Genomic DNA, 27839 nt, shown 5'->3' on the forward strand with positions numbered 1-27839 from the left:
ATTAGACTACATATTCCCATTATTAAAAATTCTAGTTAGATCAACAAACTAAATAGGCTCTTATTCAAAGACAAAACCAGTGCTGTTATGGAGATTTTCATTTTTAAGTCAAGGATTATTGTGTGTTAATAGTTTAAAACATTAAACCCAATTAAATCAAAGGATCAAGGTTCTTATTTGGGGGGTCATACATAACATATAGCCCTGTCACATGTGGATTTCTAACCCCCATCCTCTCAGGACATTGTAATTACATTGAGGCATGAAGACAAAGTAAGCCTGTTGTTGGTTAAATTAAACACACTGGAATAGGTCGTTAGGACATCCGCCTTCAGTGACCGATCTCACAAATTGGGTTTTAGTATAAGAGTGCGTGGCCAACTGAAAAGAACGAGGGCAGGTGCTTTTCTTGATCAGCTTTCAAGGGCGCCTATCCGGCCATACACCTCACAGATATCTCCTCAGGGATTTGACGGATGACACAAGCACCAGGGAGTGATAGGCTATTATTTCACTTTGCATTAGATAAATGGTGTGCAGGCCTGTTGCCTGCCTTTCTCTTTCTTTCATTCTTGTTGTTTTCCCTGTCTTCCTTAGCAGTATGCCAAAACAACCAGAAGAGAAAGGGGAAAAATTAGGACAACTGACATGTTGTCCGTACAATATGTTGATTTAATTTAAGATGTGGTGATTGGTGATTTAGAGTAGGGCTGGGTGATACATCCAGTTTTTAAGATGTATCCATATAATTTCAAACAAGATATAGGTAAGATAATATCATTTATACAATATAGTTTATGTTGCATTAAAATATCGTCATATGTTTGATCCGTAGAGCAACCAATTCACCTGTTTTTAGTTTATATTTGTCATTTTTCATGTCCATGTTGAGATTGTGCAGCCGACTATTAGTAAAACACATTTGGCATTCAAGCCATGTGGATTTGTCTTCGAACTTACTTAGATTGTATTAACAATACAATACTATACAATCTGTTGTCCCACTGGTGGAAATTTGTTGTCACAGCTTTGCACAGTTGGTACACAGGAAGAAACAGACGTCTAAACAATGAAGGAGGCCATTCAGTGCGGAAGCCTATTAACAGTTTCAATAGCTCTTTTATTCATTTTTTGGAAGTAAAAAATATAGATAGATTTATCGAGTATTGCCATTCAGCTAAACAATATCGAGATATGAGTTTTAGTGCATATCATCCAGCCCTAATTTAGAGTGTGAACCATTATTACCAACCTTTGTAAAGACATGTACCTTTGTACCAGGCTTTATCCTCCTAGAAATTGAGTATGAACTGTGTAACCCCTTCTTGGAAGAATCCATATATGTGATCTAATATTGTCTCTCTTTCTCTTTTCAGACCAGCAGTATTCATGGTCGCCCTCGCAGTACTTCGATGAGGACAGCTACTCACCTCCACCCAGGAACATGAAGGGTCTCTCTGGCAGCCGCCCTGCCCATCTCCAGCTCACCTCTACCACCTCAGCCCACACCTGCGGCCTTGCTGACTGCGACCATTCCCTGGACCATCACCTTCACCATGGCAACTCACGGCCCCACTCCTACCTCCTCAGCCCCACTGAGAGCTGCCCCCTTGATGGTCACCATCGCTGTTCCCCGCGGAGCTCCATCCACTCTGAGTGCATGGTGATGCCAGTGTCCATGTCAACTACTGACCACTCAATCTCTAGTAGCACTTTCCCCCGCATGCACTACGGCAGCGCTTCGCGGGACAGCGGTGGCAACACCTCTGGCGGCAGAGAATCCCGAGACGATGGGGGTTCTTCCTCCCACGGTGGCAGTGGCAAAATGAACAGAATCCCAGCAAACCTCCTGGACCAATTTGAGAAGCAAATGCCGCTGCACAGGGATGGCTTCCACACACTGCAATACCAACGCACCTCCACCACAACCACAACTACAGAGCAGCGCAATGAAAGCCCAGGGCGAATACGCCACTTAGTCCACTCAGTACAGAAGCTCTTCACAAAGTCACACTCCCTAGAAGGTTCCTCCAAGATGAACGGTACCAAAAGCGATTCCCATCGGGACGGCTCACACCACCACCATCACCACCACCAAGGCCACCACAAACACAGCAAACGCAGCAAGAGCAAAGAACGTAAATCTGACGGCAGTGGTAAGCAACGGTCAGGAGGTTGGTGGAGTTCAGATGATAATCTTGACAGTGACAGCACGTACAGAACACCCAGCATCATGTCACGGCATCCTGTGGACCACATCAGCCACTGCTACCCTGACTCCATGCATGGCCACCTTGCTGGAGACCTCTCACTAAAGACATCCAAGAGTAACAACGATGTCAAGTGTTCAGCCTGTGAGAGCATAAGCATGGCACCGGAGGGAAAGTTCATGAAGAGAAGCTCCTGGTCAACACTAACGGTCAGCCAAGCCAAGGAGGCATACAGGAAGTCCTCACTTAACCTGGAGAAGCCCATGATGCCCACTGACCTCAAGCCCAACCTCAGGCCCTGTCACTATCTACAGGTGAGTTTGGCCTCTTGCTTTGTGTCAATGGACTTGTGTCTCCCCAGCAGTAGCACCCATGTGAACCATCATTTTCCAGTCAACACTTCAGCTGCTGATTAGGTTTTTTCAGTAAATGGCAATTGCATTGCTATCATAATATGAGAATTTATTACAAATAGTTGACCCATCAGATAATTCCCTGATTACAAGAGCATTGACTTTGGTTTACTTGGCCAATCAGATTAACCCCAAGCTAGCAATCAGCTAACGTCAGATTGATTTGTGTTAGTTTGATGTCAAATACAAGGTTAGCTAACACAGAGGCTAAGGAAAAAGAGAAGAGTGAGGAAAATTGGGGACAAGTTCTAGATGCACATCCATCTAGATGCCAAAGACTGATATACAAAGCTTATTTTTCTAAATGTTGATGGCTTGATAATTGGCTTTTGGAGTGTGTGGGTGACAGGAGCAGATGTTGCTTTTGGATGGAGCCAAAAAATAGCAGGAACAATTAAAAATGTAATTAAAACACTAATTTTATCCTTCAGTACAGTATTTGAGCACCCATTTGCAAGACTGTAAATTTCTCGAGACATTGCAGCCCTGAGAAAAACATCAGTCTAAAGTGTCTTCCTGTATTGTAACACAAAACAAAGCATTCTTTGTGGCAGAAATTGCTGGTAAATTGACTAGGAAGAAAACCTTGCTCATCTAAGCTGCATTTCTAATTGATGTGAAGACAGTGTTGTGATTTTGGCTGCCCTGTGTATCACATTGTGAACATGTCCAATGGCTCAGCATGTGGCTGGCAGTTGAAAGGACTAGCACAGCATGACAAATCAATTGATTCCATTAATGATCTGCACCAGAGGGGAAGAGTTGGAAATATGGGAATAAAAGACCATAGATCACTGTTTGATTTCAAGCGTTTTGTTTGCTTCGATTTTGCATAGGCTTCAGCCCTGAAATAGGTTAGCATTTAACTCAGGCCCATGATAGCTCTTCTGGGATCAATTTAGAGTGAGTCAGCACTTTACAATGAAGTGTCTCATTGGTTTTATATACATGCTGAAGGGCATAAGACAGAAATGATATGCTTAAGTTGCAAAAGCAGGGGAAAAAAGTCTGTAATAATGCTGCTCAATATATACAATGTGATTTCTGATAGCATCGTGTAAGAAGTGCCTACAGCCAAAATAAAGTGTGCAATTCAGCACACGGAGAGAGAGGACTTGGACTGGATCTAAGCAGATAGTTTTGTATGGATAAGAGACTGTTGTGAGCAGAGAGTCAATAGATTACTCTGATCTGCCAATGGAGCCAAAGACTCCAGTCATTCTCAGCTTATGTCACAAGAAAAAGTCTTCAAGGAGGATTTTTTTTATTTTTGCAGCTTGAAACATATATGATTAGCATTTTGGGCAAATGAGATGCAGTCGTCCCCTCCCGCTCCACAATCCCACTAAGTGCAGCAATCTCTCAATGAGGGAGTCACAGTGTGTCTAGTGCCCCCCCCCCCCCCCCCCCCCCCCCCCCCTCCTTCCTTTACTTCCACTTGGTCATTCAGCAGAGGTAGTGTCCAAGTCGCGGCACTATAAACACTTCTAAAAATATCCTCCTCTCCTCCTTCCTGCCGCAGGGCTATATTTAGCCTAGCGTTATCAATCCAATCCGTGCTGGGGTGACACATCTTCCCTCCCCAGAGAATCGATGCCCTCTCAGAGAGCTGGAAGATGTTTCGAAGGAGAGAGGGAGAGAAAGTTGATGATACATACCACCATGGTCTGTGCCTTCGCTGAGATGCTTTGTGAATCAGAGGGAGGAAACTGAGAGGAGATGACTGTTGTTGCTCCCCATGGCGACAGTAGCTGCTCATAACCTCAGAGAGATAGAGCAAGTAGTCCGGGATGATACTTTTCTCACACCAAGGGGTCACATTGAGCAGTTTACACTTCCTGCTGCTACTGAATTGGGATTACGCACAACTGTCTGTTCTATAACACCATAAACTGTATCCTGGGAAAGTGTGTGACATCACTGTCTGTCCATGTGTCAGTGAAAGTGTGTGGGAAGGTGATTTTTCTTCAGATTATCACATACCAGATGGTTTGATGATGTGCTAGTCACCTTATTTGCGTCCTTGGTTGATGACAGAAGAAGAATTAAAAAATAAAAAAATAAAAAATAAAAGTGTTGTAGAAGTGTTGGACTGAATGATATGCAGAATTCTTCTCATGCGACCTATCTGGATGCTAGTCTGTATGCGTGCAGAAGGCTCGTGAGTGTGTGTATGAGAGATCGATTAACTGGACATTGAGGAAGACAGAGATGGATTTATATTGGCTGCCCTTTCTCTGCAATGACAAATGTGGGAGAATCAGATGTGGCATTAGCCATCGCTCTTTGTCTTTGGTTAAGTCATTTCACAAATTAGCCCCAATTGGCCCTCCACAAGACACACACACACACACATACATACACAGAGTTTAAATGATTGTCCAATTTTGACTGTTCCCTTTATGTTGATGAAAGGAGGTGTTTGTAGCAAAGCATTCATCTTCTGTTGGTGACAGGCTGAATTCATTAAAAATTGTGCATTCTCTCCTATGCTCGCTCTCCAAATGAGGCATGTAAATACACCTCGACCGCAGTACCAGCTGTAAGCCATGCCTCCTACACCTTCCCTACACCCTGCCTGCAACTTTACAGCTCAATAACTTTGTCTTACCGACAATCCTCAGGCTTGATTAAGTCAGCTGCTCCAGCAAACGTTACTCTGTTCCTCTCCTGCATACAGCGCTGTAAAACAAAGGGAGGATTAGTCTTTGATAGTTCTGCTGATAAGGCATAGCAGAGGGATTTAATAAGCCAATTAATTGCCATGTTGGCTTGCCAAAGGTGGAGCTTGAGATGCAGTAAGACTGCTGATTAAATTACAAAAAGTGAAGTGCAAAGTAGCAAAAATCAAACTTGCACTATGATTGAAAGCTACACTGACACACACACACACACACACACACACACACACAGGTTCCTTACCTTTTTTAATAAGAGGTTCCCAGATAGCTTTTAGCGCATGAAGCACTACTTAGTAAGATTTTGTCCCAGAAACTCAGGCATCAGACAGCCTTTAAAGCTAAATGTTACTCATCTCTGCGGCCTGAGGGGACAGCATCGCTTTGTTGTTACCACTGTGTCTGCAAGTAGCCGCTCCTATTTGTGTTAAACTATCCGAAACCTTAAGTTACTGTTGATTCTACAAGGAGGCTGGAACCATTAAAATGTCAATTATTCCGCACATTCTAACACATCTCCTTTTGTAGGCTTTTGCTTTTACAGGCCAAATCAATAATAATAGCTGACCATAATGGAATCCTTCTATTGATGGGCCTAGCATCAATATTTTCTGCTTTAGTAGCCTTTTCTTGATAACAATTATTTCTTTCTCTAGTCTCTATAAATAGCCGTTCATGACAAAACAGTCTATGACATATTGTGTAGAGAGTTATGGTCTGGATAATGTGGAGCCTTGCTTTGTTGTTTCTACATTTAAAGTTGTGGTCTTCCATGTGTTATGTCTGTGTATTGACTGCATTGTGAGGTTAGGTTTGAGCAGAACTTGTGCCGAAGAGATATTGCTGAATCAGTTGGATTTTTAAAGTTATTCATTCAGGTAGATAAAGCGCAACTAATTTACTGCTTTTGCAGGACACACTGTTGTTCCAATTGAATGCGTCGGCATGAGAATGTTTTACATCACACACCATGTATTAGACAGCATCTCAGAAACCTTTAAATTGAACGATGCTGATTTGAATTGAAGTAAAAATGTGCATGTTCACATATACTGAGACCTGTCACCAGCCATTTGACTTTAGTCCCATGGATACATCAGTCACATGTGCACCTCTGACATGTGTCTTGCCTTTTTTTATGTTGGGTGTCACAGCGAGTGGGAACCCTGTCACCTCTCTTTTTTTCCTGCCTTCCAAACGAATCAATCATTGTCTTCTACTTTTTCTTTTTTTTAGATCTTTCTGAAAATGTTTCTTTGGACTTTACTTTTCTTTCTGTTCCTCAAGGTTTGTCTGAAAGATTTTTCATTCCATTGTCTCTAGAACACACTAGAGCTGTGGTGAATTAATTGATGTACTTTGAATCAGCTCATTCTGTCCTGTCCTATCCTGTCCTGTGGGTTTGTACTTTATGGTATAAACCTTGGTTAGGAAGTGCTATTGAGAAATGTACCAGAGTTTTTTAATCTAGTCTGTATGGTGGCGCAGAGATGAGGTTTTTCTTTCATCTATTGGTTTGCAAGCAATGTTCAGAGCAGCAAATGTAGCCAAGAGAAGCACATAACAAGGAGTATGGTAAAGTGGAAAAAAGCATCCAAGAAAAGTTTATGAAGCTACAAATGAAACAGGAATTCAGCATTAAAACAAGGAATTTGAATTAAAAAAAAACTAGAAAAAAAGAGCCAACAGCAAGAACAACAAATGCATATATCATTGGTTGACTTTCTCTCATGGGAAGGAGCTGGAAAATAGCAACAGTGTACGTGTCATTAATCTCATTTCCAGTTTGATGTTTGTGATCCATGCTGTATAATAGTATACTTCACACAGCACAAATGTTTCATTTAGACCACAGGGGACTGTTTGAAAAGGTAGAAAAGGGGTATAATATGTCCTCTTTAATTCCTGCAAAAGTGTTTTCGCAGTGTATTTGCCAAGAGGGACAAACTGACCAGCACACAAACATAAATGTTACCTTATGTAGGCTAGGCTCTGTGCTGAAATAACCCTATAAAGTAAGGAAGCACAACATAAAAACAGGCAAGGGTACCAGTGAAGTTGTTGGTATATCTGTATCTGTAAATGGCAATCCAAAAATATTTGAATCTACTCCAGTGTTAACCAACTCATATTAGCTTGCTAACAAGATGGTAAACATGGTAAAACAATATACCTGCTAACATGCAGCTTTGTTATTCTAAGTAAATAATATGCCAAAGTTACCATTAGCAGAAGAATGCTGTTTCTAGAGCAGCAAGAAACAATTTGAACATTTACAAGTTAATAGATAAAGAAACTATTTTAAAGATCCTTGCATGGTTTAGCATTTGGCTGAGATTAAGACTCAAAAAGGCAAAGGTTCTACAGTGGCTTTCTTAGGGCCCATTCACACTAGGCAATAGGTATACCGTGGCCCAAGCACGCTTCACCCCTGAAGTCCAGTTCGTTTGGCTGTGCTCCGTTCCGTGCTGAAAGATGGTACACTTCCTCCTTGGCCCTGGCACGCTTTGAAGAGGTGTGCTTACACAATGTGGACAGAGAAATCAGCCGAGTGAGCCCATATCATACACTAATGCATTTGAGTAAATTCTTACAGTTTTGTATCCCTCCCTACACTTTTGGACAAACAACTGATATGAAGTGTCAGTAAATAAACAAGATGAAAACAACGTATGTTATGTATGTCGTTGTGGACGAATATGTGTAAAGAGAGACAAAAGAAGAATCGGTGGTGGGTGTGGTAGCCGTTCTAGGTCCTGTAAGGAATCCATGGTTTCATTCTCCCCTGTGAGGTAGAAGAGGAGACAGGTCGAGGAAAAAAAGGAAACAGCACTTTCTCCAACACACACAGCGTAGCCAAGAAATCTTGGGGCTGGAGGCTGGTGGGTGGGATTACCAATGATTGGACCTTTTAAGAGCTCTCTAACGCTCTCCCTTCCTTCCTCTCTCTCTCTCTCTCTCTCTCTTCAACTATCTCATGCCATTACTCCATCTCTCTACACAGTATCCCCTCCATCTGTCCCCTCTCTCTATCTATCTCGCTCTGTTTTTTTTAACTTAATGGCAGTGACTTATGTTTCTTGGTGGTAGAGGTGCTGTGTATAGATAGAGCTGCAGAGTTAATCAATGAAATGCACTGCTGCACTGCAGGAGCATTGGCTGAGACCTGCCTACCTCAGCACGCACACACACACACACACACACACACACACACACAGGACTATAGATACACACTGACTGCACTCCCCGTGCTCTCCTACAGAGCCAACAATCGAAGCACTGACAGTGAACATAGACATGCGCAGCTAAGTATAGAAAATGTCTTCACGTTGACGGTGAGACATTTCACCAGTGTTTTTAATTTGGCTAAATTGAAGTGCCAGAAAAGAACGGGCATAATATGAAAGTTCAGAGCTGTGGCAGTGACATGATGTGCAACAATTAAATAGTTTTTTTTTCATATAGTTAAGAAACATCATAAAAGAGGAAGTGCTGTTGTACTAAAATATCATCACTGCTCAGATCTGTAGGCATGAGGTTGACGGAAGTGTGCTCATATTCAGTACAACAGCGCAGCCTTGAGTGTGCATTTATAAAACCGATATAATAACATATTATTATCTTGCGTTTGTTAAATCATTTGTTCACTCCTCAACCCAGAACTGGTTCCACTTGTTGACTGGTTCTGGACTGGTGCAAAGCCAAACAAACATTTTCTTACACTCTTGCTATTTTGTGTATGTTTGCACCATTGACTGTACATAAAGATGACCAACGCGTCTCCACCTCCTCCTGTTGTAAAACAGTGAATCAAAAGTATTACCTGCAAGTAGGGCTGGGAAATTTGACAATATATATTATCATGATAAAATTATTAATGTCAGTGGATATGGATGATTATCACGATGAGTGTCAAATCATTATTTCTTTTCTTCTGATTTTTGCTCCTGAGTGAAAGTTGAAGAAATGGTCAATTGTGGTTTAACCGTTCCTTATTGTCAGAACATAACAAACTCTACTTGGACAGAAGAACATTTCACAGTCATAAGCACAGTGCATGGTGCTGGAAAAGGCTGATATGAGAGTTTGCTGCTGGGCAGGAACACTGGCCCGGTGCTTGCTCAAAGTCCACTAACACTCGTTTGGGACTGCAAGTTCTTGCTTTCAGGGTTTCTGTGTTCTAATGGGTGATATTGTTTCAAATGTTGGAAAAGGTTTGTAGTTAGCTGGCACATATCTTCGGAACAGTTCACAGAGAAGACTGCTCTGTTTTCTGTTGGATTAATTAATAGCCAAAATATCTCCAAACTACTGAGGTCGAGGGGCCTTTCTTGTCTACAATGTTTTTCTCCCTGTTTTGAGTTGGTAGGCTCAGCGTTTTCTTCATTTGCGTTATCGCTCATTTCGGCTGTTTCCAAGTCTCCAAACATCTGTAAGCCTTCTTACATATCATGTACATATGTATTATATATCCCTACCACATGATTGCGACCTGTTTTTCTTGCACCTCTTTAATGTCGGGTGGCAACTTAGGCACATGTGGCTTTGAATCAGCATGACAACTAACTATAATGACAGAAACCATGTTTGAGAAAACTGTAGACAAGTATTTTGATTTTATTGTTTGACCCGTGTCCGGGGCGACAGTAGCTCAGTCCGTAGGGACTTGGGTTGGGAACCAGAGGGTCTCCAGTTCAAGTCCCATTTTGGATTATAATATGGAAGTTGGTCTGGTTACTGGAGAGATGCCAGGGCACTTCCAGAGTACTGCAGAGCTGCCCTTGAGCAAGGCACCGAACCCCCAACTGCTCTAGTGCAGTGTGTAGCAGCCCCACTCTGACATCTCTCAATGAGTGTCCACAGGTCCTATTTGGACATTTGTGTGAGAAGCATGTCTCTCAATAACAGAGAGTGTAACACCAGAATTTCCCTCAGGGATTAATAATGTTTTTTTTTTTTTTTTTTTTTTTTAAATCAAAATCTGTTAACCTTGAGGAGGGGGGATTTATGACCCATACTGCCGCCAGTCAGTAGGGGGAGCTCAAATATTTTTGCTTCAGTTGCTTCGTGTTGTCAATCTTCTATACAGTCGATAGTTTACTCTTAGCTACCACAGACCAGCTACTTTGAATGATATACATTTCTGTTGCCGTTGAAGGGAATAAAACTTATGTTGACAGTGGTGTGTTTGCCTGTTGGATTTCATTACACCAGCTTATTAAATCTCAGTTATGACAGCTGGCTGTAAAGTCAATTAACATAACTCAGAAAACATGAGGGGGAGTGATATACAAAGTTAAAGGTCTCGTTGCGGTTGTGCTCTAAATAAGCACTCGTGGAATGCATCTTCTCCAATCAGATACTTGAATGGAACAAGTTGTTGTGTAAATAATTTTGTCTATATTTAAATAATTTCACCCCAAAGGTCTTGTCTGTTTTTTTCAGGCGCACAATCCAATTTATTGAAGAAAATCCAAGTTAACTTTGAATATGACTCCTCACACTTTAGTTGTGAAATTTCACACTACTCCCACAAACCTTGGCTTATATTCACAATGAACGTCACTGAATTGCCAAAAATGTACAGTTGAACAGCACACGTTAATTAACGACATGATTATCATCAAAGCTCCTCTGAAGAAAACAGAGTATTTGCACGAGGAGTGGGCTGGTAGAGCATGCACTTGTCGTCCCTGTGTGTGATCTAAAGGTCAAGGTGAGCTCCACATTGAGAAGCGTCAATGCTCCAGCTCCACTATGCATGCTGAAACACTGTGTATGTTTCCACAGCAGTCAATACGGCTGTGCTAACTGCCCCTGCTCTTTCTTTATCTTCACAGGGGGGAGACACCCTTGAATCTACCGAGTTTATCAGTGAAAATCCAAATTAAACAAATCTCACCACAGCTTGTGCCTGTCCTCTGGCGTTCCGTTCATTAATTAGATGTCTAAAAATATCAAACCCCTTCAAGACTTAATTAACCCATCGACTCCATTTGGTAGTCGGTGCATGCCTGTCTTTGGAGGGGAGACGAATGGCTTTTATCAGTGTGTGTGAGATTGTGTCTATTGGATGTGTACGTGTTCGTGCAGGTTCACGTCTGTGCATGTTTGGGATAGAAAGTGTCAGTATTCTTAATTCATTCAGCCATGTCTGTGTCCTTGCCTGCATGGGGTAAGAGTTATCTTTCTGTGCTTCTTTATTGAGATCATTTGCCGTTACCTTTTTCTCATGATGTAACACTAAAGCCTTGCAGTGAAATTTGCTGCTGAGCTTTAAACAGCTCTTGAGGACTCGTGATAATCCCCTTCAGACATGGGGATCCAGGCTAATACCGCAGCATAGATGAAACATAAGCGGTAATGGCCATTTTGACCCACAATTCCTCTGTGATTAACAAAGAGTGGGCTGTAATAAAGCCATAATTGATCACTTATTCATGTCGTTTTGATTTGATGTGACATGTTAGAATAGTTATTGTGCGTAGGCGTTATCTAATGCCAGAGGTTAGTCAATTTAGCATCACTGTGACGATATTGTCTTATTAATTGAATGTCTTGCTGCTGATGAATGTCACATCTGGATAGTCTGCATTACAACATTTTCAGAACTCCCCTTTCCTTTCATGTATTTTAAACCTAGAGTTTTATTTCTTCATTGCAGTGCTTCTCTGGATTATCTCTGTTTTGATTTCTCCTGTATTCATGTTTTCACACTTCAGTTGTTATTTTCCAATAGATGACATTTGCTTTCGAGAATAATCACAGCCGTATATTCTGACGCATTAGTGACATTTTGATGCAGCCTATCTCCTTCTGACATTTCCCACAGCAAGTCAGCTGCTCTCCATCATTGTGAACTCGTGAGCTCTGGGTTAGTCACTGATTGGCAGAGAACATTTCAGAAAACAAGAAATCAGTGTTAAACATTTATTTGACATTTTGATCTTTAATAGTGGAGTGGAGGCTATTTTAAAAACTCTTCTTCAAAGCTGCTTTGCTCCAGATTTACAGACAAGGCAGAGGAATATGGACCAAAGTTAGATTTACCTTAATGAAATCTACAGGCAGGTGGATTGGCACTGTGCCGAGGCTGATCTCACTGCCAGGATGTCAAAGTGACAGATGGATACAGAGTCAGAGAAGCCTTCAACTTCCCCACAGAATTTAGTGATTACTGACAAAATCACATTTTATGATCATCAACCATTGAAATGCATGTCCACCTAAAGCCTCTGACCATCATGCCCATTCAGCAGAGTGCAAAAAGGTAAATCTAAAAATGAAAATAGAAATCAAAGGAAGAGAGGTTTGTACATATGTATAACTGTAAAGAGGTTTGTCTGCCTCTATGTGTGAGCTTGTAGAAGCTTAGTCGCTGACTCAGCTGCTATTATCGTTACAGGAATTAAACTCTGTTGTAATGTTTGTAGTCTACTGTTTAACAAAAGGAGAGTGTGTGTGTGTGAGTCAGAGAGTAAGCGAAAGTGGTACTATGTGTAATGAGCTTGTGCACAATTACCATCAGTTTGTCGTAGTGTGTAGGGGAATTGGCCCAGCAAAAGCTAAACCACCATCACCAATACAGAAACCTATTAAGATCATGTAATAATGTCACATTAATGTTCCATAATGGCATGCATGATAATGGAGTCACGTTTTTCTTTCACACCAAGATTGAGAAAATAATGGTGCACAACTTGATTTGTATTCAGAGTTAATCTGTTGATTATTATTCCAGCTACAGAATTCCCATAACAAAATCGTCTGTCTGACTGATGTCAAAGTATGTAAACCTCAACATAATACAGTCAGAAGACCAGTATGTAGGATGTTCTGTTCGCTACACAATCCACACACGGAAACGGTGATGTCTATTCAGTGTGAAATATCCACTACATATGTAGTCAAGACAGGCAGCAATTGGAAGTAAGACACACTGTTCTCCCTCTGAATGGGATAATGGTGATGCTGATGTCTGGATACTCAATTACCTGGTTTAAGGAGTGTAAGAAAATTGCAAAGTGCAAACTGCCTGGCTTGTCTTGATGGCAGGTTTCCATATGCCATGGCAATGTCAGTGTGGGAAAAGATATCTCCATTTCGCTATTGTCAGGCTGTATTTTGGCAGTAATTATGATCAACAGCATGGCCGAATTTAAAGGTGTTTTAATCAACATTTTTTTAGCAGTTTGTAACCTAGCCAAACTAGCCAGATGGTTTTCTGAGTGTAAATAGACTATCCTTAACACTAAGCAGCTACAGAAGCTGAGAGAAGGGTTTGATGTGCATTGACTTAGTATGCTGGTCCTGTGTAACTGACACTCTGCCAGAAGTATAGGGGTTAATATCAAATGTTGGTCAAATTGCCCATTACTTCATCACTGGAACTTATCACATTTTTCACATTGATAGCACATTCTATGTTTTTCTAAGCCCCACCATTGTTTCACTAAGAAGACAAGCATGATTAAGAAAACTTTAAGTTGTTGTAGAACAGAAGTGGAGATATGAGACACTAATAGTACGATCGAATGTTTCAAAGACGTATTACAAAATCACAAAGAAAATGTACCTCTGAAATACAAGGCTGGTTTTCAAAGAATTGAGGAAAAGGTTAATTGTAAGAGTTTTCATTTGTACTAACAAACGCACAAAGAATGTGTAGGTCTACTTTGCACGCCAACACTTTTTTAAAGCAACTTTTAGGTCATTGTATTTGGTGACAATCTGGTACCTCACAATTTTTGTTCAACTGGAGCACTGTATTTTTTATACAAAAGTGTGAAACATTCAAGTGCTAGACTATCTAAAAAACGAGCTTACAAGACACAGTGTAGGAGGACAGTAAGACAGTTGCATAATACTGAGCACTAAAGGAGACTTGATAGACAATAAACAAAGGTGTAATGAAACAGTAATGTATAATGTATTTTTTTTAAAAGACTAAGAATAACAAGAAAGAGATAAAAAGATGAGAGCAGGATAAGAGAAGGGGGAAAGGTAAGCTTTGTTTGGTGGTCTCAAAGGGAGAAGAGAGGATTGAGAAGGGTGTTTATGTGTCTGAATATTCTTCCATGAATGTATTGATGTGCGTATTCAGGTCGTTGTGTGAAATGTGAGGGTTTGAGCAGTGCTTAGGATGTGGGGTAAGGGGTTGCAGTGGGGTTTTAAGGTCAGGGCTCCAAGTTGACTTGTTACTTGCAGGACCCAGCCAGTTTAAGGTTACTGGAGCACCGTATAACTTTAAACAGACACTAAATTTTTTCAAATATCAGTGGACTTCCTGATCCCTATGAATCAACACAAAGACAAAGATAAGGTGGACTTGATGGTGAACATGCACAGCATTTTGATGATTAAAAAAAAATGGTGTTACCCAAGACGTTGGTGGCTTAACAGAGAGTGAATACTAGATTTACTGTATCAGGCAGCTAGTTACACAACTCATGACTCATCAGTCTTGTATTCTGTCTCACTCATGAGTAATTTGCAGCTATTTGCTATCGTATCTGTCTTTTTATGTAATTTATTTAAGTGGTTATATTACAATTTTGTTGTGCTCCCTCAAAGTAGTTTGAAATAATTTATTATCACATTGACTATTTACCCTCCCCATGCCATCCAGGTGCCCCAGGATGACTGGGGGGGCTACCCAGGCGAAGGGAAGGATGACGAGATCCCTTGTCGTCGCATGCGAAGCAGCAGCTACGTTAAAGCCATGGGGGATGAGGAGAGTGGAGAGTCGGACTCCAGCCCCAAGACATCCCCTCAGAAATCAGTGCGGCCTGACGCCCTGGTCAAGGCCATCATCAGACCCAGGGAACTGCTGGACACTCAGAGGTAGCACATATGCAGTCTTTTAAAATGCATAAAGTGTTTAGCTCTTCTTGTGTTTTTATTTCCCTCAAAGTCAGATGCTGCGAATTGAACAAAGTCTACTGAACAATTCTCAGTGTTATGTTGTGTCATGAAATCTTAAAGTTACCAAATGTCACCACATGGACATTTGTGATTAAATTATCTGAAAAAAAACTTCCAGTCAAAACCTTTGCAGTCTATACATTAGTTTAAACCCACACACCTTAGTACCCCCATGGTGGGATACCCCTGGGATAAATCCTGGGGACAATGAGATTTTTTAAGCAACCACTGAGGGTCTTTTAGACAAAAGGTTTCTGAATGTACATATAATGGCTTTATAGACGTCCAAGTGATGATGTTAATCCCCCTTTTTCTAGATATGTCTTGAAATGTCTCGTCTATAAATAATGTTATCCCTAAAATCCCTAAGAAAAGCCGAATTACATGAAGTAGAACTACCTTGATAAAAGGATGTTTTGAAGACGTGCATCTTTCTGTTTTCCTATTTTATGGTTGTATTTCAAAGAATAAGACCCCATCTTAATTTACATATTCTTGTAACGTACAATATCATTTTTGTTATTTATTTGCCTTATCACAGTCCAAGTTTTCTTGTGCAAGGGCCCTACCACATTATCAGTATCAAAAAGTTGACAGATGAATCCTGTGCTCATTAGCATCCCTTTATGGATAGCCATATCAGTGTCTCAAACTATTAAACAGTGTTCAGTGTATTCTTCTAAGTGGGCTTTTGTTTTGGTTGATCGGTAGCAGAATTATTCAGCAAGTCTTATAAGAGGATTACATGATGAGACAAGCTGAAGACAAAGTCACAGAAAAATAAACACAAGCAGAAATACAAGGAGATGATGACGACATAAACAAATCCTTGAGATTCTGATAAAATTAGACAGAGCACATGCACTAAAAAAGAGTAATTTAGCATCACTTGCAGAAAGGTTAGGACTATTTGAAATAGCTTTTTCCCTCAAGGGTATGAAGTAGGGTTGTGTTATCATTTGCATTATTACAGATATCATCATTATGATAGTGTACAGTGATGTAACACTGCAGGGGCTACTCAAAAAAGGTTTTAGGTCAGAACAGCTTTTATTGTGTGTTGTATGTCGTGATAACTGTATGTTTTATCTCTGTGATCTTTAAGACCCTCATTCTCTCACCTCACTCCGTACACCCCATTTACAGCCCACATCACCTAAAGGTGGTATTAGGTTAATACCACGACACACAACAAAAAATGTTGTCACCTATCATCTGATTTGTTCATACTCAGAGTTTATTTAGGCCGTCATTCCCACTGTTTTAAATGTTTTTTATCCAATAAGAGGCACTATTCAAAGTGTACTTTTCTTCTTATTTTACTCCCAATTGTGCTCTTTTATTTTACTGTCATACTGTAGTACTTTGGCTTGACATATGCTTGGCAGAACCCTCTTTTCCAGAGTCCTTTTTTGAAAGGTCATATACAGAGAAAGCTAATTAACAGTTTTCCCCTTTAAAGGTACCTGTTCCTCCTTTTTCTTTGCAGCAGAATGTGAAAACAGTAATTACCACCTAGATTCAGACCTCTATTTCAGGGTGCATTCACACCTGAGCTGATTGATCCCTTTGAAACGAATTCTGATGTACTTTGTCAGATAGTTCGTTTAGTTTGGGTTGGTGTGGTGTGACAGTTTAAACGTACTATGGCGTGCAGCAAAGAACCAAACTCTGGTCAGCCTACAAAAGTATGGGTCTCTGGGGCGCTGGTGGCGCAGTGGTTAGTGCATGCGCCCCATGTATGGAGGCTACAGTCCTCCAAGTGGGTGGCCCAGGTTCGACTCCAGCCTGTGGCTCCTTTCCCGCATGTCATTCCCCACTCTCTCTCTACCTGATTTCCGACTCTATCCACTTTCCTATCTCTCCATTAAAGGCACAAAAAGGCCAAAAATAAATCTTTAAAAAAAAAAAAAAAAAAAGTAGGGTCTCTGTTCCCTTCCAAGTGTACCACAGTTTGGTTCGAACGCGATCCAAACAAGGGAAGTGAACCAAGAAGCAGTGCATTGTTGGTAGAATTTGGCCATCTGTAAACAAAGTCAAATAGGTTTGCAGAGCGTGGCTAACATTGGCATTGCTAACAGCACCGGCCTTCAGTCCGCCTTGCAGGTGACGTCCACAAGCCTGTACTAAATGTGGTTACCCATTACTCTGTTCTATTCCAGTTTAACCTGACACAGTTGATGTATAAATGTATCTTTATTTTATAGATCAACATACTGCCAGGCTTTTCTTTACTATGGGTTGCCATTCTTCCACAGTCAGGTTGTTTACTGTGGGGTCATGTTGCAGCATTAGGTCGGATGGCAGCAGCCACTGACCAGAGCTACAGCCGCAACTAGTGACGGGCAGCTACAGTACACAACATTTGCCAGGCTTTGGTGCACTTGACTAAGTTCAGAGTGAAAGCAAACTAAACCAAATGACAAATGCAACAATGTTGCAACTTCACTCCTGAATGGAACGTGTCCACCAAACTCTCAATGTGACAATTTAAAAAATATCCTGTGTTTGAAAACACTATTTTTTATCTGTCTCTTTCTCTGCTTTTGAGTGGTGTATGGTGAGTGCCTTTACAAGTCAATGCTTCAGTTCAGTGTGGAGGTTCACCGTCAAGAAGAAAACAAGGTTGTTTTCTCTAAATTGTAGACGGATAACGTCTTTCCCCTTATTTTTCCATTTCTTTCTCTAAGTCAATTTAGGAGATACTTAAATAGCCACAATAGGCTGATCAAAGGCAAAAAGGTGCAGCATGATTTGACATAACTACTTTCTGGTAAATGTGTGGGGAGAACAGTGCAGAGGCAACTGGGATGCAGTCTGAAGTCAAGTTGGGCTTAAAAAGAATATGCTTAATTTAGCCTTACTTTATATTGACTAATTAAATCCTCTGTTTTCTGACCCATCCATTAAAATCTTTGCCCTTCATGCACTCTGACATCAAGTCATGAAAGTAGTCTGGGACTAACACAATATACTCAGCAATGACTAAAGACTGACATCATATGTGCCCATTGCCATACCTGCCTGGTGAAATATTTATTAGGTTGCTATATTGTAAACTGGTCAATGTAAGGACATATATTATCTAAACACACATATCCGCATTTGTTGGCCCATTATCCAGTGTCTCAGGGGCAGGGTAATATCCATCTGAAGAAAAGCACCAACAAGTAAAAAGTTTAAGAGCAGATTAGACTGTATGGGGGAAACTGTCTTAATTTTCTAAAAGGTGCTATGTGTTCTTTATCAATTAGCCTTTAAAAGCAAGTTATGCTGGTAAAAGCAAATTTGGCTTCACCAACCTCGTCTTAATTATTTTTATGTGGAAAGTATCCCAGGAGCTGTGTGAATATCACATCACATAAGCCAAGGTTATTACTACAGTTGTATGAAGAATTGATTGGAAAATTCCCCAGTATAAGATATCTGTGTACATTTTACAGAAACAGTTTCCCACAGGTGTCACGCCAGAAAAGGGAATGTAGCTTATACAACCCGGGACATCATAAATCTACGTACATCCTTAGATCGCTGAATTGGCAATGCCAAATTGGCTCAAAGCTTCTTAAGGCATTGCTTTATCAAAGTTGCATAGTTTATTATTCCTCAATTAAAACAGATGAAACACTAAGGTAATATTTTGACTGATGGTGGAAATAGAATACAAGTAAAAAACATTATTATGATGTGGTTATACAATCAGAAGATACAATTTTTTTTTGCTTTATATCATCCCTAATAGATCCATGAAACTGCAAAAAATAAACCATAAAATGCCAAAGCAGACACCTACTTTAATGATATGATTGCTAGTATGTGTAAGACAACATACAAACAGCTTGGCCTGATATGCTGTTGCTTGGGTTTGTTATCTTAGTTCAGTTTGTGAGTGTAGCATTTTTTCATTTCTCCTCCATGCAGTGTGTCAAACTCAGAGATGTTTGCTGAATATGTTGTGAATATATCTTCACAGACCTTTTGCAACTTTTGCATAAATCATGCAGTGTGCCTGTTCTGCTTCCAGTACGCACTATCCCAAAGGCACATAATCAGACAAAAAAACTTGTAAAAAATAATGCAAGACAACTTTGTGTCTGACCTGACAGTGGCCTTGTGATAGACATATAGCAGCAGAATGTAATGTCAGACAGTGATACACTGCGACTGATGCTGATGATTCCCTCACCTTTGTTGTCATTTCATCACCTCACTCTTCACGCTGCGGATCCAGGGCTCATTGTCATTCCACACAGGTTTTAAAAATTGCTCCTCTCTTGTACAGAATATTTTCTTCCTTGTAAGCTAATAAAGAACACAGGAGGCAATACAAACAGACAGTCTACTAATGCACATTGCAACTGTTAAGATGACCAAATGAAAACAGTTCAGAATTGACGATTTATATGTTTGGGAGTGTTACTGATGTCTCTTTAAATGACTGAAGAAAGAACATGGCGGCACAGTAATTTAGCCTTTACAATCATGGGCCACATAAGAATGGGCTAGGTATGTTTGATAAAAAATGGTTAATGGAATTGTAAGTCATCTGTTTACTCAAAGCACTTTTACACTGCAGGCACACTCACCCATTCACACCCTGATGGCAGAGGCTGCTAAGTAAAGTGTCTATCAGTATTAACTTATCCATTCATACACATTCATACTCCGCTGACAATACAGCGAGAGCAACTTTGGGTAACAACTTTTGCCCAAGGACACATTTGACATGTGGCTGCAGGAGCTGGGAAACGAACCCCCGACCTTCTGGTTGATTGAAGATCAACTCTACCAACTGAGCCACAGCCTTCCCAAAATACTTTATATTTGCAGATGATAAATAATGACAACTTGATGGTTATTGATTGTGATCAGGCAGGAACATAATGATACGTCGAAGGAGATGAAGTCATTTGGACATTTAAGCAGTCTTTCTTCCAGAGTGTGAAGCCATGTGTGAGGCAGCTACAATGAGGTATCTTTCTTTTTTAACGTCTTGCAAAGCTTCCCCTGACTATTCATTTTGAATAGTTGTAAACAGTGAATGATTTATGAGGATGCAACAGCAGGGAGGGCTATCACTTTCAGTTATTGTACTCTGAGGACCCTCTGAATAATAGCTCTCTCAGTGCGTAGACTGACAGTTTGCTGGTTCTGCTGAAAGGAAGATATTGACCAGCATGGATCCGGCTTTGTAGCCAGAATTTGAGTCAATTGACAGCAGCAGCATTGTTGTTATTTTGGGAGTCATTACTGAAGTCTCCTGCTGGACCCTGAAACAAGAATAAGAGTGTAATAATTTGGTATATTTCCTCCTATATCTACAGTACATGTAGATTTTTCCATATTTTGTTCTATATCTTGTACATCCTCTAAAACACCTTCTATTCCCAATGGCAACAATGGAGGACTGGTCAATATATAACCCATTATTGCCTTAGTCCAGATATTGGACCAACAAGGGGTATTGACTCCCCGTGCATGGGTGGGTTCTCTCCGGATACTCCAGCTTCCTCCCACAGTCCAAAGACATGCTCCTTAGGTTAATTGGGGACTCTTAAATTGCCCGTAGGTGTGAATATGACTGTGGCTGGTTGTCTGTCTCTGTATGTCAGCCATGTGATTGACTGGCTCCCAGTCCAGGGTGTACCCAGCCTCTCGCCCAATGACAGCTTAGATCAGCTCCAGTCCCCGCAATCACAAACAGGAAAATAGCTATAGGTAATGGATGGATGGATGGATGGAAGTGGTTATGAGCTTTCATATCGAGCAGGGGTTGACTCTTTACAGTAGACACTCTCCTTTTTAAGCATTCATCTTCTTGAATAGAGTCATCATTGAAAATTCCGACTGACTTTTAGTGCAGATGCTAATTATTGCTCCTCTAGCACCTGGGTTATTCAGAGACTGTTTTGACTAACTATTCACTAATGGAAACTGATGTTGGCGCAATCCACACCTGCCAGAACAAGGACTGAATTTCTTAGACTTACAATATGAGACGTAATTATTTAATCACCGTTAAAATTATGCCTGCTGATAATTAAAGAAAATCTCTTTTCAGAATATTATAACAAAAGTGTTTTTTAACATCTAAAGACAAATAGCCTAACTGCATTTAAGATTTCAGGAAAAGCAAAAGGTCCTTAGTTGCATACTCACTCATTCAATTGAATAATTGGGACACAAGCACTTGATAGTTAATAAAGCTGCATAAATTATTTGATTTAAAATGATGATGAGTTTTAAAATATCTTAGTCTTACGAGCGTTACATAAATAGAAATTGGGGGGGACGTGGGATTGAGTTGTGTGGGATGCCATAAGAAATCCCATATAAAAAGCTATAGATTGACTGCACCTGCGGCCAAACATGGAGAAGAGTAAAGTTGCCAAAGCAGAGGTATCCCACCTTTTCATTTAATAATGTTCTAACAATGAGCTGAGTTTTATAGGACACTGTCTTGATCTTCTTTTGGCTTCTTCATGTAGCTCTGTGACTGACAGACTACTTTTTTGCTGAAACAACTGCATTGCATTTAAAAATGTGTGGATTCAATATGGACAGTAAACAATATAGAGAGTGAGACAACCACCATTCCAAGATTAGCTCAGTGTTGTAGCAGCTAGCTACAAACTAGCTTCAGGCACAGTGTCTTCCTAAGTGTTGTTTCCAGCAAAATTTTATGAACGTGTATTATATTTAATTGTCTGCAGAGTAACTGGATCCCAAGTCATTCGTTCAAACTTTTTTATTCTTGTCGCCATTATTCTGTCGTCCATATCTGATGCTATTAGATCCACATAAAAGAGGCATCACTGATGCAAGTGCTACCTGACATGAGAGATCTCACACTATTATGGTTCATTGGGCTTGCTGAAATGGAATTAGATTGGATTCAAGACAGACGTGTTGTAGGTCGGATTTTCTCTGCTCTTGTAGCAATTTGATGTTCTGCACTGGGATTCAGATAGGCCAAACACAAATTTGACAGCAGCCGTTCCCTGAAGCAAATCATGTTAAAGTGAGAACAGGCTGTCAGGTTTGTGTCACCTCCTTCCATATTTCCCTCATTCAAACCCTCTGTCTCTCTCAAAGAGGACAGGGTCGCCTCATCTCACCAATAATAAATACATCACAATCATGGGCCCACTGAACTGGAACAGCCCTTGTACTGGAAGGAAAGTTAGGTGTAAATGATTGTTTTAATTAACATTCATTGAATACCCTCCACTCTGCATCCCCACCCCTCCCATTCAGCTTCATCCCAGTGTCCTGTATGTCCTAAAGATGCATGGCCAATAGCCATGATAAATTAAAATTGAATCAGCTTTTAAGTGGCGTAGTCAGACCTTCTAAAGATGTTTAACTTATGCATAAATGGTGATAGGAAGTGAATGACATGAAGCGAGTTTCATTATTAGCCATTAGTCATATTGATTATGTGACAAAGTTGATCAGTAATAATATGTCACATCTGATAGTATTTGGTTCTAACACATAGAAGGTCGTATATGACAAACACTGTTCTCTCTTTGAATGACTTTGGACCAATGTCTAAATACCAAAAGCCAATCAATCTCAAACATTTTCAGCAGTTACTAAAATAACTCACATTTGTTTGCCCCCATCCATGATTAGCTTCTTGAGGCAACATTATTAATCAAAGTTAACACTGGCAAAGCATTCACTAATTCCTGATTCAACATAGTGTAATTACTCATTCAGATTGCGCTGGGTTTGAGCCTTTTTCATCAGATCCCAAGGTCAAAGCAGATTTCCAATACATTGACTTGTGGCATTTTGAGATGTGTCATGCATAGCAAGCCTACTTTTTATTTGGCAAAGGCTAGTTTCTGCGGATTTTTTTCCTGCACAAAACAAGTAAGATTTCATTCTAAGGTAAAGATGGATCATTTTTGTCTCCTGTTCCTTAATGTCCCATTACAGAAGTTTTTAATGTATGTGGCTCTGGATCTTGTTGCTCTTGACAAATCGCTGGGATAAACATACAATATACCATAATCCAAGCTTTACAATTAAATATAATACTTAAATGGAAATACTTTCTTACAAGTCATAGTGTGTATGATAATGATACACTAATTGCTAATGGTACTAAACACACTGACTTTTATATATATTTCTCTATTCAGGTTTTTCTTTCCAAGAAAGGATTAACTCCTCAAGTTTTCATCCATCGCATTGGGAATGTCATAATGGGTACACTGCATTAATCCACATTCTGGACTAGCAAACACCTTAAACATTTTAAAATGACCTCATGCCCTCGCTCTCAAGTTTGGGTTTTCTTTATACTGACTGTACATTTAACATTCTTGTAAAATCTTCTCTTGCAGCAATCTTATTGTCTCGCTTCAGAATGATTCTCTGTCTTTGTTCGTTCTTTGTGCACTGCTCAATCAGACGCCTGACTTTGAACCCTTTTTGGTGAAGAATTGGCACAAAACAGCTTTTGTTTAGGCTGGGCTTTGTTTTATCAGAGAGAGTACTTTCACTGGAAATGTGAAAGGTAGGAAGTGTGAGATATTCATCTTCCATTACCTTTATATTGGCCAACAATGGAAGTGCATTAGCACGCATCAGTGACATAAGAAGAAATGTGTTGTGGCATGATTTGATTTAAGGACAACGCATTCTCAAAACCAGCTCCCCTTATTATACTGTCAATAATAAGCATCCTTACAGGCATGGATGGAGGACTTATGCCCGAGTTGAAGCCTGTATGCTTATGTCAGAGCCTGTTAAAGGTGGAATTACTTTCAATGCTCATGAAAGGATGAAAGCTAAAAAATTTTAATTAATGCTTAATTTACATTCTAATGTATTGCCAAGTTTTGAACATAATCATGATACATGAGAAACTTGCTTATTTATTCCTGTTTACATGATAATAACAGTAACCTGGTTTCTGATCATCTGTACGCAATTGAAACTTGATTTCTGACCATCAAAGAGATTGTGTTCTCTACCAACAAATGGATAAGAGGCTTAAATGCCACAGTATCATGGTTTCTTATTGCACTCCAGGTAGCATTTCCAGGTTTCTTAAAAAAACGACAGTGACTTATCCACATTCGGTTAACCAGGATATGATGTTAAATCCATATTACATAATCAAGATAGCTTATGAAGATAAGCAGGCAGAAACCTTAGAACCAGTTTTATTGTTAGACAGCCAGCTGCCAGAAATTGACTTGCTGAACAAGTTGTTTTCTTAGTGGGCATTTACTTGATGTATTTTCTCAAAATACATAACACAGTCCTCATTACATCACTTGTATGTCCTTACTTGTTTTATTAGATGTACCATGACAAGGCACATTTTTTACATCAACTTATTGTTGTGTAACATCTCCAATATGTTCATTTCCTAAAGGCCATGTTGGTCATTTTGTATCAACCTAATGTTTGCGGCACTTCGTTATAAATTCCCCAGCAAACATTTAGTTCACCACAAATGCCAAACAGAGCCAGTTCCATCGGACTTGTGCCCAGTGAAGTCACAACCATCTAATTCCCACATGTTGGACCCAGTAACTCTCTTTTCTTCTCTACCCACAGCTCTTACCGCCTGGATAAAATCAACAGTGACATGCGTAACTACATCACCAATTTCGCTGCAGACTTAAGGTGAATACAGGCTCTCCCCTCCCCATACCTATCCGTCGCTTCCACGTTGCAGTGGTCAGACATTCGGAGCCAGCTGGCTGCCTGCCCTGCTGACATACCCAATATGGACGCCTCATACAGTAGAGCAAACACTGAAGACCAGTCAATGAGAGGTCGCCTGGGGCATTCTGCTAATGCTGGCAAAGCATGGGGCAATGATAAACAGACCTAGACATGATTATATTCCCAGCTACACAATCCAAGCAAAATGATAACTTACTTTCTTAAACAGTATTAAAGGTGTACTTGTTACAAAGTATGTTCTCACAAATTAATCACAATGAGAGATAATACAAATTTCAATTCCAACACTTCATTCAGACTAAATGGATACATGTTCTGTTGTAGGATGTCTTTGGATATTTTGAAGGTTTATATTACTTTGCAAATACACACAGCCTTGCTTCAGCACAACAAGATGGATCGAGGGACTTTTAATCACACTGGCATTTTCCTCGCTGCCAAACATCAGAGTTTATCTCTATAAAAAGCCCAGAAACTGCTTACTCATCCCTGCCTGTCATTAGAAATAGATCTGGCAGAGGGAACCTCACTTTGGAATTCTAAATGTGACTCACATAGATGTCTTTACTTTCATTAAAGCACCTTTCTTCTACTATGTTTTTGTATAGTTTTCTCTCCAGCAGATTTCACACCCAGGCTCTCTGTTGCACTGGTGGGTGAGCACATTTAATTGACCCCGCTGACACTGGGATGCTCTCTGAAGTGCTTGCTCACTAACTAGCTTCTGATTTGCATTTCCCTCATTTCCAAGCATTGATTAGATGTTTCAGCACTACAGAAATCGATCTGCCTTTTAAAGGACACTGGTGAACACATAAATGGGAGATCCAATGTCATGACCAGTCTCCCTCTCACGTTCAGGTTACCCAGAGGAGGCCCACTACACTAACACTTGACGTTTGTCACCATGTTACTGACAAATATCACCAGATGTGTCCCGTCTCCGCTCCGTTACTGCAGCGGAGCTTTATTCACTTTATTCAATGTGTGTGCTTCCACTGGCTCCGCTCCGTTGCGTCTCAGCTCTGTCTCAGCTCCGGCAGCATGGCGTATCAATTTACCACAGAAAAGATCGAGCAGGACAGGAAGTCAGTCACCAAAACAACATTAAAACATCTGCGCACAGAGAAAGCCTGTGGGTGTTGACGGACGAGGGTGAACAGAGCCACATCGGGCCGGAGCGGACACGCAATGCACACGTATCTGGTGGAAGTTCTGGGTTACACATGCAGTAACTAGCCGAACTGCTTGTTTGTTAATGAATTATACCAAATTGAATTGCTATAGTTTTAGTCACCTAGCTGAACTAACTCCCTGCATGCTATCCCTTTTCTCTCTCTGTTCAGTCAGAGCTACCACTTGCAAGCCGCCAGGGACATGCACCCAAGCATTGCCCTGGACCCCTCTACCAACTACAACTCTCCAAAGTTTCGCTCCAGGAACCAGAGCTATATGCGGGCTGTCAGCACCCTTAGTCAGGCGAGCTGTGTCAGCCAAGTGAGCCAGGTGGGTCTGTTACCCTTAAATTAGGTATGATTGAAAACTCACAAATCTCTTTTATCCCTTATTTTACTCAAATGTATTTTACCTTAAAGTTCTTTGTAAATGGGGGTTTCTCCACCAGGGGTTTCTGAGATATTCATCTCCCTTTTAAAAAGGAGGCATATTGATTTGTTCAGAGTCTTAAAAGCACACCAAATCCCTACTTATTCCAAATCCCAATAGAGCAAGATGTTTATCTTTGATTCTTGATATTGCCAAATGGTAGAGCAGCTTTGATGGTAAATACATTTCAAATTGGTAAAGTTTTATTATACACATCTGACAAAGGAAACATATTCTTGTCAATATCAACCACCAAGCTCCTACAGCAAATGTCTTTTTCACAGTGCGACCTAATTTTGTTTCAATCTATGACCATTGTTTGGTTGTTTAGTGACCAATTAAGATACGCAGAGAAGTCAACAGGCCATCATTTTATCTCTAATGGTTGAATTATGACAACACAATTTTCAGCCAACACTTAAATGTAAATTTGTTTTGTTACAATATAAAACATTTTATTTGATTCCTCTGTTTTCTTTTGCTTATCTGAATATTCTGCCTTTTTTTTTTTTTTTATTGGAACACAAATTGACAGAGTAAATGATGTTAGGTTTTATAAACCTTCCAGTTAATTTCTCCAGATAAACAAAGGCAAATCCTCATTTACCTATTCATGGAGAGTGCTTGCTGATGGCTTTCATTCTTTACAGGTGAGTGAATCAGAAATAAACGGGCAGTTTGAGTCAGTGTGTGAGTCGGTGTTTAGTGAGGTGGAATCACAGGCCATGGAAGCGTTGGACCTGCCCGGCTGCTTCAGAACCCGGAGTCACAGCTACCTGCGAGCCATCCAGGCCGGCTACTCTCAAGACGATGACTGCATCCCCCCCATGGCCTCCACTGTCACCTCCACCATCAGGGCTACCACAGGTGAGGATTGGAGATAAAAATGAATGTGCACCCTCCAATTTGTGACATCCTGGATGTTTGTATTTTGCTTAAAAACAAAAGCTTACATTAGTATTGACCTGTGTTAATGGATGACTACAGAAAAGTTAGTGCAAACTGGTTGTACTGTCAAGCAGCTTCATAACTTTGCATGAATCACTTGTGTATGTTTCCATTGTTTTTGATGGACCTACGATTACTGTAGCTAGCTCTTGTGAGCTGTGCTAGTTCATCCTGCTGTATTAAAGATACAGTACTTCATCTGCTCATCCTCTGGATGCAACAGAGAGTAAAGCTATGAACCCTATTGAAAATCACAAATAGCAATACAAATCATGTCAGACTAAGGACAGGACTGCTTTTCCTTGAACATTTTGGAATCTGACTTGCTTTATCATGCCACTTGGCAA

General features: G+C 40.4%; 2 protein-coding genes across 2 annotated transcripts in view; one reads left to right on the forward strand and one right to left on the reverse strand.

The window, feature by feature from the left end:
• si:ch211-195o20.7 (cytospin-A) overlaps positions 1 to 27839 on the reverse strand; it is a 404502-nt gene that overhangs the window by 150526 nt on the left and 226137 nt on the right. The window lies entirely within an intron of this gene.
• dlgap2a (discs, large (Drosophila) homolog-associated protein 2a) overlaps positions 1377 to 27839 on the forward strand; it is a 59739-nt gene continuing 33276 nt past the window's right edge. Inside the window, exons 1-5 of the mRNA XM_061063061.1 lie at positions 1377 to 2524; positions 14930 to 15144; positions 24808 to 24876; positions 26286 to 26445; positions 27195 to 27411. Of these exons, the coding sequence (XP_060919044.1) occupies positions 1445 to 2524; positions 14930 to 15144; positions 24808 to 24876; positions 26286 to 26445; positions 27195 to 27411 (1741 nt within the window). The 5' untranslated portion in view covers positions 1377 to 1444. The remainder of the gene's footprint in view (positions 2525 to 14929; positions 15145 to 24807; positions 24877 to 26285; positions 26446 to 27194; positions 27412 to 27839) is intronic.

This window comes from Labrus mixtus, chromosome 18 (assembly GCF_963584025.1).
Source record: "Labrus mixtus chromosome 18, fLabMix1.1, whole genome shotgun sequence".
Lineage (NCBI taxonomy): Eukaryota > Metazoa > Chordata > Actinopteri > Labriformes > Labridae > Labrus > Labrus mixtus.